At 47.6% G+C, this 15,105-nt stretch overlaps 4 protein-coding genes across 4 annotated transcripts; 1 reads left to right on the top strand and 3 right to left on the bottom strand.

The window, feature by feature from the left end:
• Positions 1 to 55: 55 nt before the first annotated feature.
• K444DRAFT_721057 (uncharacterized protein) lies at positions 56 to 1,353 on the bottom strand (the record flags this gene model as incomplete). Its single annotated transcript, XM_024888508.1, has 1 exon — positions 56 to 1,353. The coding sequence occupies one exon, from the start codon at positions 1,351 to 1,353 to the stop codon at positions 157 to 159; it is 1,197 nt and encodes a 398-aa protein (XP_024737585.1). The 3' UTR covers positions 56 to 156.
• A 1,167-nt stretch (positions 1,354 to 2,520) lies between these two features.
• Positions 2,521 to 4,054, bottom strand: K444DRAFT_612390 (uncharacterized protein). The gene has a single exon (XM_024880124.1). The coding sequence runs from the start codon at positions 3,831 to 3,833 to the stop codon at positions 2,769 to 2,771; it is 1,065 nt and encodes a 354-aa protein (XP_024737584.1). The 5' UTR covers positions 3,834 to 4,054; the 3' UTR covers positions 2,521 to 2,768.
• A 4,351-nt stretch (positions 4,055 to 8,405) lies between these two features.
• Positions 8,406 to 9,509, top strand: K444DRAFT_629168 (uncharacterized protein; the record flags this gene model as incomplete). The annotated part of the gene is made up of 1 exon (XM_024883022.1): positions 8,406 to 9,509. One exon carries the CDS (start codon positions 8,406 to 8,408, stop codon positions 9,507 to 9,509), a length of 1,104 nt encoding a protein of 367 aa, XP_024737583.1.
• Positions 9,510 to 12,353: 2,844 nt separating this feature from the next.
• On the bottom strand, positions 12,354 to 13,651 carry K444DRAFT_527982 (P-loop containing nucleoside triphosphate hydrolase protein; the record flags this gene model as incomplete). The annotated part of the gene is made up of 8 exons (XM_024874676.1): positions 12,354 to 12,751; positions 12,800 to 12,829; positions 12,875 to 12,952; positions 13,020 to 13,065; positions 13,115 to 13,197; positions 13,257 to 13,288; positions 13,343 to 13,523; positions 13,579 to 13,651. The coding sequence occupies 8 exons, from the start codon at positions 13,649 to 13,651 to the stop codon at positions 12,354 to 12,356; spliced, it is 921 nt and encodes a 306-aa protein (XP_024737582.1).
• Positions 13,652 to 15,105: the final 1,454 nt, after the last annotated feature.

The following is a 15,105-nucleotide window of genomic DNA, read 5'->3' as shown; positions in this document are numbered from 1 at the left end:
AGTAATAAAGCCATGCCATGCTAGAAATCAACGCTGTCTATTATTGTATCCCTCCCTCACATTGCTATCTCAACCCCACCCTAAGCCCGACAACCTGGAGCAATGTCAAGCTCGCTGTCATCCATGAAGAAAGCGTGGTATCTCGCCTTCCCCCACTCAACGAGTCATTCTAGAAAATCGCTTCAATCTCTCCCCATCATCGAGCATCTCTGACGTCTGACGGTTTCTCTTTGCAGGATTCGGTTCATGCCACTGCTCCGCAACCGCCAACAACCTGCCTGACATCTGCTCGCCCTTCAACACCAACGAATGATTTTCCCTCTCCAATTTCTCCAGAACAGTCTCCATCTGCAAAGCCTTCAACTCCGTGTTGCGTGTCTTCTGACCATAGATCTCAAGTCTCTGGTTTTGATAATCAACCCTCTCTGTCAGGTTTCGAATCTCCTTCTCGGCATCCTTAAGTTGGTTCTTTAGCCTAGCGTTCTCGGGCTTGAGAGGATCAAGCTCGCGGTGCAAGGCGAGATTTCCCTTGCGAATGTTCTTCTCAACCTCTTCTTGCTTCTGGAGCTTCTTCTGGAGGTCTTCGAGGGCCCTGGCTTGGGAGAGACCGTTCTCGGTTGCCAACTTGAGCTCTAATTCGAGTTTCTCGACTTTGCGCGCTTCCTCGTTACCATATTTCATGGCATCCAGGAGTTGTTTCTGCAAGCCGTCGATCTTGACGTCTTTTGTCTTCAGGTCTTCGGGTCGCTGCGCTTCAAGAGCGACGATGGTAGAGCCGAGGAACGAGTAGATGCTGTTTCTCAAATCGGGGTTCTTGCTGATGAGCTGTTTGACAGTCTCATTATTCTTCTCGTCGGAAGTCGAGGTCATTGCTGGCATGGGACGTGCAGAGGCTGAGGTCATGGTAGAGGAAGGGCAACAAGAGGTAGAGGGTTTCATGCCGAGATGCGACGAGCCAGATTGAGAGAAGTGAGGAGTGACTGAGCTTGAAGGTGAACTTCCGTTCGGACAAGAGATAGATGTGATGGGACGATAGTTTGCGCTTGACCGTCTGCTGTGTTCGGATTTGTGAGAGGCGAAAAGATCCGAAGGCCCAGAATTAAAAGGGCGATGATCGGATGGATTGGAAATGCCGAGATGAGAATTGCTGCTTGCAACGGTTTCGTTTCGGGGCAAATCCTCCGGACGGAGATGATAGCCGGCGCTCGCTGAGTAGCTGGGAGGTGGCTCGGAATCGTCTCTCATAGTACTCTGCGTAAATGCGATTTCAGGGTGAATAGATGTGCTGCGTAAACTTTGTAACCCTATTCCCTTGGAAGTGGTGTCGCCGCAAATGGAGGCGCTCCGAGTCATCTCCAAGGCAGCGAATAAAAGTGATGATGCAGCGATGCCGCAGCACTGGTGTTATGAACACAAGGTAAGAGTGTCAGAATCAGGATTCCTTTGTCTGGAATATCGGCTATCAATACTCGAAATGCTAGCACTTGGGCTTCAAGGTTGTGTTGTGGAAGAAAGATGCTGTTAAGAGCTGGCGGACGTTCGTTGACGACAAGCTTCAAGGGTGTGTTGGGGAAGGTAGATAGTGTCAAGAGGCAACGGAAGTTCGTTGACGACGAGCTGTTAAACAGGGGAGGAGAATTCTAATGGGAGGACACGAGTAAGCAGGAGTGAACATGTCCGCGAGGAAGATAGCAAAACTCAATGAGAATGGCCCTGAGAGGAGTTACCTTAGGCAAGAACGACTGCCCTCAATATGAAAGAACCCTTACGTGACAGAAGATGACGCATGACATAAATATTGTAGGCAGGAACGACGATAACTCCTGCACTCAGAAAGAGAAATAGAGCAGGAGCAGGAGGACACCTTAAGCAAAGTCAATAGTACTCAAGGGGAAGAAGGGGCAGCGGTAAGGCAAGGCATACTAAAAATGTGCACGGGTGGAAGAATTGTTTTAGTACGGAGCCCCAAAAGCCACGAGGGTGAATGCCTGACCAAAGTTACCATCAAGGTTTTCTGAAATGCGGGTTTGTAGAAAGCTAAAAGGCAAGTTTGTATTTGGCAGAAACCGGCAAGGTGAGACTGTGGTTGTTGATGAGTTTGCCGAGACAAGATGGTGGTTCGCGGAAATTGTAAAAAATATCCGATCTGTCTCGTGTGTCAAGTTATTTTGTTAAAGCAAGAAGTCTAATCTCATTACTCGTAAGCGTCTGATGAAATAAGCTTCTCCGGTATAAGTTTGCTTCATGGCCACTGACCAATCTTTTGTTTTGAACAGTTTGGTGCACTGGATTTTCTAATGTTTGTACATTCGATGACTTACATTTTGCAGTGCTCCAAGTGTTTTGGGACAAACAATTTTCCAAAGAGGTCTTACCAGGTTGTCTGGTAAAGGGGACATCACGTTGATTTTGTTTCAAGTCCAACAAAGTTATGGAGAGGTGCAAATGGACATGTCCTCAAAGAAGTTTCAGCGGAAGAAAATGCATATGTTTCTGGAGCGCCAGCAAAGCAGAATTCAGAGCTGACTATATTTTTATATAGAGAATTTAAATTGGCTAACATATATTGAAAGAGACTGCTTTTAGTAATAGCTAGAGAATTATTTAGCTTAAAGTGTCCCTAGTTGTCTATGTCACAGAATGCAAATGTCACGTGCTTCGCACACTGTTCCAACTTCTCTCTATAAGCAATATCTTGCAGCTGCACTATTTACTTGTGCTTTTTATATCTAAGAGATAATCCAGAAAAAAAGAAGAAGAAGAAGGAATTAAGGAAGCTTCTCTAGTAACCCATTCAACGCCATCATCAAACCCGACGCTCGATCTTTTACCCTCTTTAGATCTCTTTCTAGGGTCTCAATTTGTGCTCTTGTAGCTTGAACCCTCCTCGAAGCCGGATCATCGCCCATGATATCTTCCAAATCCCTTTGTGATTGAGATATTGCCTCACACTTAAGCTTCCGAAGTCCTTCTTTTTGTGCATCCGACGTGATCGCAATCAAATCCTCGTATCTGATTTTGAGGATCTGGATCTCGGACCGCTTTTTGCCGAGCAAATCTCGTTGCGGCTTGGGAAGCGCGGCTTCAGCTGCGGGTAAGGAGTCCTTGAGATGCTGGATGTTCTGAAGTGTGGTGAGAATCTCATCTAGTCCTCGGTCTACCCCAAGCTTGGCATGCTCCATCATCGTGTCTAGGATATCTAACGGTCCGCGGCCAAGATTGAGTCTATCCAAATCGTTGCTCTGGCATACAATGACGTTCGTTGATGGAGAAAGAATCTCGGACGGTGTTGAGCCATCGGCCTGTCCGTATGTGGAGCCTGATGGCACTGGTCGCACCAGGGATGAGTCCTTCCGAGGGTTATTTTCAATGATAGGAGCTTGCGATATAGCACCAAGGGAAGAGCCTACTGTTCCTGGCCTTTCCTGGCTCCCTCTGGTTGCCTCTTGCACCAGAAAGTTGGGTGTCTCTTTGGTGATTCCCGGTCCAGCGACCGATGCACTGTACGTGCCGAAAGTTTCCTCCTCTTGTCGAGCCATCATCAGCCGCTTCTTATTATTCATTTCACACAATTCGAGCTGCGACTCGTAGTCTAGCATCGCCATGTTGTGAGGAGTATTATCGACTGGAGCTGAGGATTTAACGCGCTTCGTACTAACATCGCCAGTAGTTGGAAAAATGTCTTCCAGACTGTGCTTCCGGTATCCTGGTTCTGATACCGGCTGCCGAGGATAACTTGGCTGTGAACTTGGTTGCGGACGGTTCGAAGCAAAAGGACTCTGCCTTGACGCATCCGGTGGCATTGTCTGGCTACCCCGAGGATTCGATTCCATGTTGGCGATATTCAAGATTACTATTCTTTGAGTCGTTGTCTTTGATGAAGCGTGTTGGGTGAGGTCTTGATGCTGGTGTCTGATAGCAGAAGATGGCGGGGTTCTGGGGGCTTCAATGTTGACTGAGGCGAGCTGGCCCCCTCGGGCTTCTTTCCCCAAACAACCTGAGTGAGCTTTAAGGGTGGCGGCCCACTGTGTCAAGTTCAAACATGAATTGAGATGTTTAGTAGTGTTGTTGGTCGTCAAATGACTTTGAGGACGGTATGAAGATTCTGCGTCAAGCGACCCATGCTGTGTAACCCCAAATTCGTCACATACAGGGGTTCTCAGCGGGAAAATGTAAAACGACCCCCCCTCCCCGGGTGTCGATTGGGGGCCGGACTAACCTAAAGTAGAGAGGAACACCAAAAAATCCAGTTTTCCTTTAAGTTTAAGTTACTATATAAATAATTATTATAATTTGATTATTTTTTTATATTATAGAAAACCGGATTATAAGCTAATAGGATATAAAATTTTCATTATAATAATTAGTAGATTTAAGAAAATTTAAAGAAGGTAAGGAAAGTCGGAATTTTTAAGGTACTATAAGAGCCTGAAAATTTAGCGATCAAGCGCCTGGAACTAATTTATCTCGTGCTCAATTATCGCCTCGTCTATTCCATGCCCCAAATTAGAGCTCTTATATGCAAACTTCCTTACACCTATATCAGGAATTCTGATTCGAGAGAAGGACTTAAGTAAGTACAAGCAACTAATTAAGCATTATTAAAACTCTAAAATCCAGTGATTTGTCTAATCGACACCCGGGGGGGGGGGGGGGGGGGGGGTCGTTTTACATTTTCCCGAATCAGCGAACCACAGTTCTAAACTTGCAACAATTCTATTCGAGAGATAATAGTCTATAACAAATAAAGTTGAAAGGGTTTAATGCTAGGGAAACGAGATGTCGGAGTTTGTTGACCGGGAAAGAGGGCCCGGGTCATTCAATACTTCAAAATATCTCACGACGATAACAAAGAGTCAAACGGGGACAGTGTTTGGTTAGGTTTTCTTCCCATTGTGAAACTATCCTAGACCTGCAGTTGCATTACTTGCTCATTGTTCTGAAAAACAAACCATGTCTGATGATGGAAATGTTGGAAAGTGAAAGTCGACTTCGAAAAGGTGATCGAAGGTCAGAGGCAGAGTCGCCGGTTCTTGTCCCTTGACATTCGACAATCAAAGGGTGGAACATTGAAGAACCGTGGATCTAATGTAAGGTTCGGGTGCGACGGTCCACAGCATATAAGAACCGAGTCGTTATGGAAAGGAGCCGGGAATTGATAACCATTGAGCCAGAGAGTTGAGGGTATTATCGAGAAGTGCGGGGTGGTCTATCGAATTAAAGTAGGAGTAGATCACGTGTATTAATTAGTGATCGATGCTTAATTTGCATCGTTACATTTCAGCTTGGAATCCAGACAAAATCTACGTGTATCGCAGTTGCGCACCCGTCAATCCGTACCATATGTCTCAGGTGAAGAGATCCACGTGACATAGATAGTCGGCTTTGCTCCCTATCCCCTCGTCTGGTGAGATATGTCCAGCGCTCACAAGAGGGGCTCGCTTGGCTAGCACAGCACAATATTAATACCTTTTGCATATAGATTTATCTGTAATCTCCGCGGAATCTTTACCTCCCTTCCTTCCAACGCGGTCATAGACGCCAACGATATCCAGAAAATCGGCCAAGATATGAGCAGACTCGTTTTTGACTCAGAATGCCCCTTTTATTCTTTTAATCTTTCATCGCCCCCGGTTTTCAGAACCCGTGGCCCTTGCGGCCGCACCTATTGAGCCATTCTATCTCCTACACAAAGATTGTGCCTCCAAGGTAGCTCTCAGCTTCGAGCCGGCTCGCGGCGGTCGGAAGGGCTCCACAGACGAGTAGGGCGCTCAGCCACCAAGCCTCTCTCCTCGTGTAACCGAGCATCAGAGGATTTGTATCCAACATCCACTTTCCAGCATCCAGCATCCAGCATCAGAATGATTCTGATTCTGTTCAACGCGGAACTAGTTTCAAAGATTCCGGGCCGCGATTTGACTCATTTCTGTGGGCCATAGCGTAACCGAATGGAATTGATTGAACCCTCCTCAGCAGACCTGGTTATTGCACAGCCCTGTGAACCGAAGAAACATCAATGTGAGGCGGAACGAACGTTCCACAGCAGAAGCGATCGTCGCGTATTCAGATGATGCGCTGGTGCGAGGAGCGATTTGTGGATTGTATCTCCCTCCACCGACCAGAGCCCGGCCATGTGGATGAACAAACCTCTCAGGGCAATGGCAGCAACAGCGAGCGGTGATTTGCTTCAGTTGGATGAGCAGCATGCCGCTTGTGACAAGTTTGCCATTACACAGCCATTGATTCCTCTCTACGGAGCGTAATCTGGGTCCAAACATATCAGAGTGGCGTCTCTATCAGCCATGCGACGACTGGTCGAAGGGTCCCACCAGTGGAAGAGCACCCTTGCAAGAGAGGTGTGCACATGTTGCTGCCACGCGCCTCCGCTTAGTCATGATACACCGAAGTCGGGGCCGAAAATCAACATTTTCTATATCAACTTCCATAACAATGACAATTAAATTTTACAATTCTGTAGAGGGTAATCCTATAGACTGCGCATTAGTTAAGGTTATATTTTAGGGGAACCTAAGTGTGCTGGCTATTCAAGAAATTAACCGAGTGTTTGATTTTCAGGCTGGATTCGCTAACAAATTTGGTCGGCGTAGGGTGTGTATCACGACTCCGGAGCGTCGCAGCAACGGTAACCTGGCACGCCTCTCTTGCAAGGGTGCACCCCTTGAGACAGCGTACCTTTACGATCGTAACCTTGCCGCACCTGCACTTTCTGCATCTGGCAAGACGCGCATTTGGGGAAAGCCACATTCAAGACAATACAGGACTCTAGGAAAGCCATGATCCATGATGTTCATCCCTGAGCATCCACGCGCACGCTCATCGGGCGTATGCTGCGCTTTTCTCACATATTGCCACCTACAAATCTGTTTTCAGAAATAACACGTACAAAGAGGCAGTACTCTTATAACCAAGTTGTACAGCACTGTATACACCGATCTTTGCTTTGGGCGCGCATTTGTGCAAATGCGTGCCTGCCCTTTTGCGCGCCGGCAAAGGGCAGCCATCAGCAAAACTACCCAACGTCCGCCCTATTGCTCACCTGCACAGCCATCATAGCCTGCTCTGGGAAAGCTGTCGAACCGAGGAAAGGGTGGCTTTTCCTCGGTATCGAATCCGTCACACAGGGCGTCTGGCTTTTCCTTGGCGTTTCCCTGGCGTTTCCTCGGTATCGAATCCGTCACCGGGTGGCTTACAGGCCCCTGATAATTGGCTGCTACTCGCTGCGGTTGTCAAGAACAAGCATGATGGCGGGGCAAGTTTGGACACTGACCGGGCCCGACCCAAAATCTATATATGAAATCTAATCTGCCCTTTAGAATTTTGCACCACACAATCCTCATCATCTCAATACTCACACAAGATTATATATCTTCATTTCATTACCTCTAGTTTTGCTATGATTGTCACCGATAGACATTTTGCTCTTTAAGATTCCTCGGGGTAGCATTGTATTGTCTCCTTACCTACCTTTGCGATTCTAAGTTAACTCTTTTCCAGACGAGTAGACGATTGAAAGGCCAAACACCTCTAACGACGAAACCACTTCAAGTGAAAGTAATTCTTCGAGACAGGCCTTCAGGGCTCCTTTGGTCCTTCCCAACTTCTGCCTGCGGCTTTCGGCGCCATCGGAGGCCCGGCAAAGACTCTGTCCGTCATGTCGGAGCAAGCGGCCGCCGACAACGTCCCTTTTCGCTCACCGAGTCATCTCTTCTACCATTGGACACAATTTTTACCTCCTTGGACAGATAAGCAGCTGAAAAGTAGGGCGTGTGCATGAAAGCTTATGCATTGGGGCGCGTGCATGGCGAGGCTCACCGAAGGGCACACGCATGAAAATTCATGTATAGGGGCGTGTTGCATGTACACCGCCAACGTGTCGAAGGGGGCGAGCAATGAGAGCCCTCCTGGGGAGTCTTGTGTTATTGCTTAACGCCCGGCTTGAGAGAAGGTCGGGCACTTGTCCCGCCGAGCCTCTTTCGTCCCATCCCCCTTCCGGTAAGTCATGTCTTTCATACAAGGCTCTGTAAACTCGAGTCTCCTGTCTTAGTCGGTGACAAGGATCCCCGAAGCGTCAGGCTGGATATCAAGCCCTGCCAGGATGATTGGACTTCGCCGTCACTATGCCCCCTCAGCCAATGGGCCAGTTGCCAGCCACGTCGCCTTGGTATGTCCTATGGGTTGGATTGCGGAGACGGGATGGAGGATGTCGAGTTGGCAGGTATACCCCGCAGCATGAGGGCTCAGATGCTGGAGAAGAAACGCTGGAATACGGAGGAGGGAAACGCCCCGTTGGCTGTTTAAATCGAATATATCGTCCCCGAATCTGAGAGAGAAATCGGCAGAGAGCAAAATCAGCAGCCAGCATATTCTCCTCGTAACCAGTTGCGATGGATTTCGATCCGGAATCAGTAAAAAACCAGCAAACCGAGCCGCTGGGCGCAAGCTTCTCCCACGCCCGTGCTCTCGGTATCCGCCATCCTTACCCTTACAACTTTGGCGTTGCACTTCCCGGATTCTTTGTGCCTTTCCCCTCCTATACCATATATCCAAATTCGGCAGTCGAGCAGCTGGTGCCTAGTGGGTTCAGAGCCAGCTTTCCAAGCGGGGTCTGCGAAGATTGGACAGGGCATGAAAATCTCGGGGCAGCATCTAGCCAAATTCAAGACCTGCAATTGAGCGCCAATTCCGAACCCGACTTCGATTCCGCTCCTCAAGCCGAGACTCGCGCTCTCTATGTTACGCCCGGACAGCAAGATTGGCCCTATGACACTGCTGCTCATTTCACCAGTCCAAACGGGCTTGGCCTCCCGCAAGTCGGCACTGTTGCTCATCCCTCCTCTGACACTCACTTGCACTATCCTTCCACCGAGCAACAGGACTGGCACAACGAGCCTGCTGCTCATGGCAACATGGCAAACGGACTCGACTCTGCCTGGCAAGACAACACTGCTCATGATCCCTTCATGAACGGCTTTGACCAAGATGCCTCCACCAATCTGCTCCATTCGAATGGAACCCGCGAAGCAAACCATTTCTCGGGCAACGACATCGCCGACACGCAACTAAGCTCCATAACATGCAATACAGAAACGAACTTCTCCTTCAACGCCCCATTCCAAGCTTCAACCCCCACCTACGGCACCTCTTCCCCGATTCAAGCAAGCTCCACACACACAATCATCTCCTCATCTAGCCCAGAAGCATCCTTCTCCTCCACCTCCACCACTTCCCCTACACCATCTCCAACCAACGCTCCCTCCCCAAACTCCACACGCCACCCCTGCCCGCACCCGCACTGCCACTCCACCTTCGCGCGACTAGGCGACCTAAGCCGCCACGCAAAAATCCATTCCCCGGAGCGCCATCGGAAGTACCATTGTTGGGAGCCAGGATGCAACAGGAATGGACGGAAAGGGTTTACCAGGAGGGATAAGTTGAGGGATCACGTTAGGGGGGTGCATGGATTGGAGGAAGATGGGGGTGGTTTCTGAATCTCAGGTAGGAAGCAGGACGGGATTGGGACATCGAATACCAGCTGAATCACAATGCATTTTGTGTTCTGGTTTGAGATGATGTACGGGCTACGGACTAATATCAAGAAACTCTTGTTTTGTTATGAGGGCGTCAGGCTGGATAAGGAGAGCCGCTTCCTACAACTATACAGTCTTGAATTTGCGTTGCATAATGCACGAATCCGTCCGAAGAAGTGATGCGCAATACAAATTTGATGCCTTCACATTCACTTTCCATCCCATGCCTTCTTCCATCTGATTGATGTCTGTCTTGCACGAGTCGCAATTTTTATTGTACAGCTTCAATCTTCCACCGCTCTCTAACAATGAGAAGTCCCCTGTCTTCGAGAATTACCCGACAAAATAACCCTACCGAGCACTGATTCCACAAAATCCATTTCATTCCTGAAGACAAATAAGATTCAACCCATCTCTTGCCTCCCTTTTCCCTACTTCTCTCTCTGCCCCCTTCTCCTTCCCCCACCCCTTCTTCCGACTCCAATATCCACCTCCACACCAAACACTCCAAACCCAGTAAACCTAACCTCACAACCAGCGCCATACCACCCTCCACCCACCAACCCACTACATTGAACAAGCGCCCAGCAAAATCAACGCCGCATACGATACCGTGAAATCGTGCGTCTGAATTCCTTCTCACCTGTATCCAAGATCCAAAATCGGCTCTGGCAGGGATCCCTGAAGTCTGACTTGAGAGCGGGAATAGACACCATCACGATATTATAACAGATTAAAAAGGTAGCTGTATCTCAATCTAATAGGTATTAGCAAGATTCATGTTTAAATAAGATGGAAAACTATAAATGATCCTCTAGGGCGCTAGAAGAGGATTCTCGTGAGCATGATCCAGCTAGTTTATTAGCATGCTTAGGCCTCAGGGCTCGACTCAGATTATATTAGCGCTGTTTATAGCTTGTGTGAAAGACTCCAAACCTCAACATTGGGTCCTACGAGGAAATCTTTCGTTATAGGCGCTATAGTCACCACCAACTCATATCAAGCGAAACCTCTTTGTACACCAAAACTAGGGTTTGAACACTTTCACAACTAACCACATCCCGACTATTTTACTGTAAAAACGTACAAGTGCAATCCTTAATTGAATTATTACTCTTAATCCTATAGATTAAGATAAACCTAGGATAGCGCGGTTGTAAGGTTATAAGGGGATAAAGCACGGCATTTTGGCCTGATGCCACTTTTATACCAAAAAGCTTAATTCTCACTTGGATCCAGGGCATCGCAATTCACGAATTAATTAGAAAAGAGCCTCTTATGTCTAGCTTACTTGGAATCATTAAAAAAGTTTAATCTTATGTAAGTTATAATATAAAGCCTATTTATTAGGGAAGTGCATGCGTTGTGGGCATTGTGGTATTTCACCGCAGAATGGGGTGGGGGTTGGGAAGGCGTCTAATATCAGTTGGCTAGTACTATACGCTGGACAGAACGAAACAGAAGCTAGGAGGGATGGATAGGGAAGGTTAACACAATCCAAAAGAACCTTGAGGTGTTTTAGATACCTCGATGGACGAGATTCATATCTTCTAGGAAAGAAAGGAGGATCCATTCCGCGGTTTCTAGTTCCAGTACTCAAGATAGAGAGGTATAAGCAAAGCTTCTGTTGCGCCGCCAATGTCTCACCGGACGAAGGGATAGTATAATTACCAGTCGCAGAAATACCTCACAATAATGCGGCCTGGCTTCTGCCTAGCTAAGCCCAGATACTGCAAGTAAATAATGTGCCGGGAGCTTCCTTGTAAGTTTCCCCTTTGCCACAGTACATATCGTATTTGTCTTAATTGCGTGGCCATGGGCTAATTCGAGGCGGTAGGATTATACGAGACTCTGCCAGGAGTATTCCTTAGAAGATTCACTAATTGGACCACGCCAGCTATAGGATTGGCAACTGGGATGCCGGATAACGGAGAATACCTGTAATATGCTAGTCCATTAGTTTGCCTAAAGCCTTTAAACAGGCAGAGGGCAATATCCGAGGTTGTATACCCCCCTCGTATAATAATTATCGCTTCTTCCTGCTTAACTTTTTATAGCCTCGCGGACAATTAAGAGATAATACTAAGATCGGCTAATTATAATATATAGTAAAGTGGAGATAATAGCTATAAATGGGTGTATTCCGGTATAAGAGTATAGAATTAACGGTGATAGACCCTTATAACTTTTATATAAGAGGGGCCATATTACAGTCACAGCCAGCATGCGGACACTGAAATGGGTATGGATGCTCCTTCTTGAGGTGGGAATTTCGGAGTTTGGCCGTCTCAAAACTGTTCATGAGACGCAGTTCGCGAAGGTGCACCGGGACGTCATGGGTCCATCCTGAGAGCCAAAGCTGCATTGATGGGTATTTTTTCAACCATAACGAGCAAGCTTTGAAGGGGCTACAAAACATCATCATGGTTGCAGATCGAGGGATGATGCTGCCTTCAGCGAAAATTGATAGGGCGAGGTATGGGACAAAGATTTTGACCCCCCCCCCCCTTTAAATGCGCCCCAGTGGGTTCAGAATTAGATAGAGACCCCATTTGTTCAGAACCTCCACATAGCTTTGCATTCATAGATGAGGTAGGACGCATATAAATCGAACTAATGGAACAAAGCAGCGTCGAGTCCGGACTCCAGTGTACAGTGCAGAAAATGTTATCAAATCATCACGCCCAATCGCTTTTCCCACCCTTTAATCATTGAAGCCGTTTGCGCTTCTAATCATATCGAAACCAGGGTAGTCCGCTGAGATGAGAGACCAGTGTCCTGTATTTCCTTCCTCATATCACCGAATTACCTCACACCTCCTTCCCTTGCCAACTCATCATCGGAGAAATTCCCCTTCACGCCTTTCAAATAGTGATCAAATTTGCTTGCAACACCTATCGCATGTTTCAACAGCCCGTAATCCATCTTCTTTCCCTTGTATAAGGCCAACTGTCTTGCCGTTGTCAATGAGTTCCTGATCTGCCTACCGTTCATATCGTGCGTTGCTAGCTCGTCAAGATGCTCTGTCAGACTGTCTGTGTTCACGCTGTCTTTCTCGATGGATGCGAGCCGCTTGATGAAGTTTGCCCAGATGGCGCGTCGTTGGGTGCGGGACAAGTTGTCGTAGTGGAGAGCCAGTTGGATTCGAGATTTGAAGGCTTCGTCGAAGGTACCCACGCGGTTGGATGTTAGGATCAGGATTCCTTAGCCTGTTAGTTACCAGTGTCAGGAGAGAAGAAGGGTTTTCCTACCATCGTAGTACTCGAGAACTCGAAGAAAGACTGTATTCCTTAGTTGAGCGTTCCTGCTTCATCATTTATACTGACCCGAGACAAGAGCATTCCTTGCCATATCTGCTAGACTTCTTTCTTCAAGAAATACATCCGCTTCGTCAAGCAGAACGACTGTGCACTTGTTAGCTGGCGAGCGCTAGACGTTGCTCATAACAGGAAGGTGGAAGTTTAGGATTACCGCAGCCCCATATCCTGCCCAGGTGCAAGACGCTCTGCAAGTGCTTCTTGAAGTCAGAATATCCATATTCAATCTATATAGTTCAATTGGTTTACCTTATCAACCGCAGTTGCATTCGTTCCAATGTCGCCACATGTGACACGATACAACGGCTTTTGTGCTAGCTCAGCGACGCTTTCTGGCAATAATGTCAATGTTCTCTCAGGAAGGATGGCCCACATTATGGTTTTAAATTACCTGCAGTGAGCGTCTTTCCAGTTCCAGGCCCACTTGATAAGCGTCAGTCTGAATCACCGAAAACCCCAAGAAATTTTATGACTGACCCATGCAACAGGATTACTAGACCGTTTCCTTTCCCATCTAACACATCTGTTCCTTTTTCTTTGGCTAATTGGTTCGTCACCAAAGCCTTCACCAACTCTTTGGTGTCATCATCTACAACCAAGCTGTCGAATGCTTCCATGTTCCAAACTACGGGAGAGATACATGCTACCTTCAGAGGGACTTTTACGCATGAGTTAGGCAAAGTTCTGGAAAGTGGCGAGTTGAGTAGTCTTACCCCATTTCTTTGTTTGCATGCTGTAGCCGAATACTTTAGAAGGCAGCAAGAGAAAAAAAGAGCGAGTTTGCATTTCCTCTGGAGTTGGTGCTTCGATTACCTCTCCCGGAGGCCTGTCAGGAAAAGCGTCTGGATTCGCTTGCTTATGCACGAGAAAATCAATCATGTACCTTGCGCCCGGCTGGTATAAGTTAGCTGGTGTTCCATCTCAAACCTGATCCTAAGCCTGAACTTCATACCTGAACGGGATCTCCAAACAAGTCTGGGTCATCATACGACACATATGACTGGTTTGTGCACGCCCAGAATTTCAACCCCCGGCTATATAAAGTCTCTTCTATAGCTCGAGGTGCATATTTCATAGGATAAACGGGGAGGTTTCGAATGCTTTGAATGTCACCGAATGTGTTAGGCCATTCTATCGTGAATGTGCTATCTGTTTTCCGGAGTGCGCCATCAAAAGCCCAACAGTAGCATTGCAGTGTTCCCACCACTGTGTCGTCTTTTGCTTCCCGCTTACGTTTTGCTTCATACGGTTGGGTCGGTTCCGGAGGCGGTATGATCCAATTCTTCGTCCTGTGAGCCGTCTCCTCTCCACCCCATCGATACACCACATCCATGTCCGGCTTGAAGAGATAGTACATAGTCTCCCTTGATACGAGCCCCTGCGAAAATGAAGCGTTTGCTTTCGAATAGCTTGTCTCAAAGCTTTCCTCCACGTGGTCTATCAGAAGCTTCAACTGTATCCGATGTTCTTCATCCATTCGATCGAGTTTTCGAAGAAGAGAAGCACGATCGTAGTAGAAGTAGTGGTATGGCGCTTTCATCTCGTGTCTGACAGCAAATTTTGGCGTCTCTCCCTTTACTTGAGGTTCCTTGGTGGCCCACCCGAGGGCCTGGCAAAGGATAGATGAAGTTATCATCATTGATTCTGTTGAAGAATACGGAGGTGTGAGCTCTCTACCAGGATCCTGGAACGCACGGGAACCATCGTTACTCGGACTTTTTTTCCACTGGCACCGGGCCGCGTCCTGAAGGCATTGGTAATTCTTGTACACAAGTAGAACGACATCTTTGTTACGATTAAGAAACGTCGACTCGTCGAGGGCATTCTCATATCCTTCGAGATGCCATCTCCTGCCGGCTGTAATTCGATGAGGTGGATCCAAAAAGATGCTTGTGCGGACCGGGGGAACGCCAAAATGGGTCAACTCTCCACATTCGCAAATGACTCGATGTAGCACCGCAACTCGCGGAGGAAGCTCTGGTTCGGGTTCGTTCTGGTGCTCGAGGTGCGTAATCTGAGTTCTCAGTGTTTTGATTGTCTCATGCAGGTTCGAAACATAAGAACCTCTCAAGCAGTCCTCACACAAGAGGAAATTCGTGTCGTCAGACCTCGGAGACGAGGTGTTGACCGGATCAGGTACAACGTTGGAACCCACCAATCCAGACTCATTTTGCGGGAGTGTATCAACTTCTTTCAATATAGAGGCCTCTCGTTCTGGCTCTGGTGTTATGGTTCTTAAG

Source organism: Hyaloscypha bicolor (genome assembly GCF_002865645.1).
Source record: "Hyaloscypha bicolor E unplaced genomic scaffold K444scaffold_58, whole genome shotgun sequence".
Classification (NCBI taxonomy): Eukaryota; Fungi; Ascomycota; class Leotiomycetes; order Helotiales; family Hyaloscyphaceae; genus Hyaloscypha; species Hyaloscypha bicolor.
The sequence above is the reverse complement of the archived record's forward strand: the minus strand, read 5'-3'. Positions and strand labels throughout refer to the sequence as shown.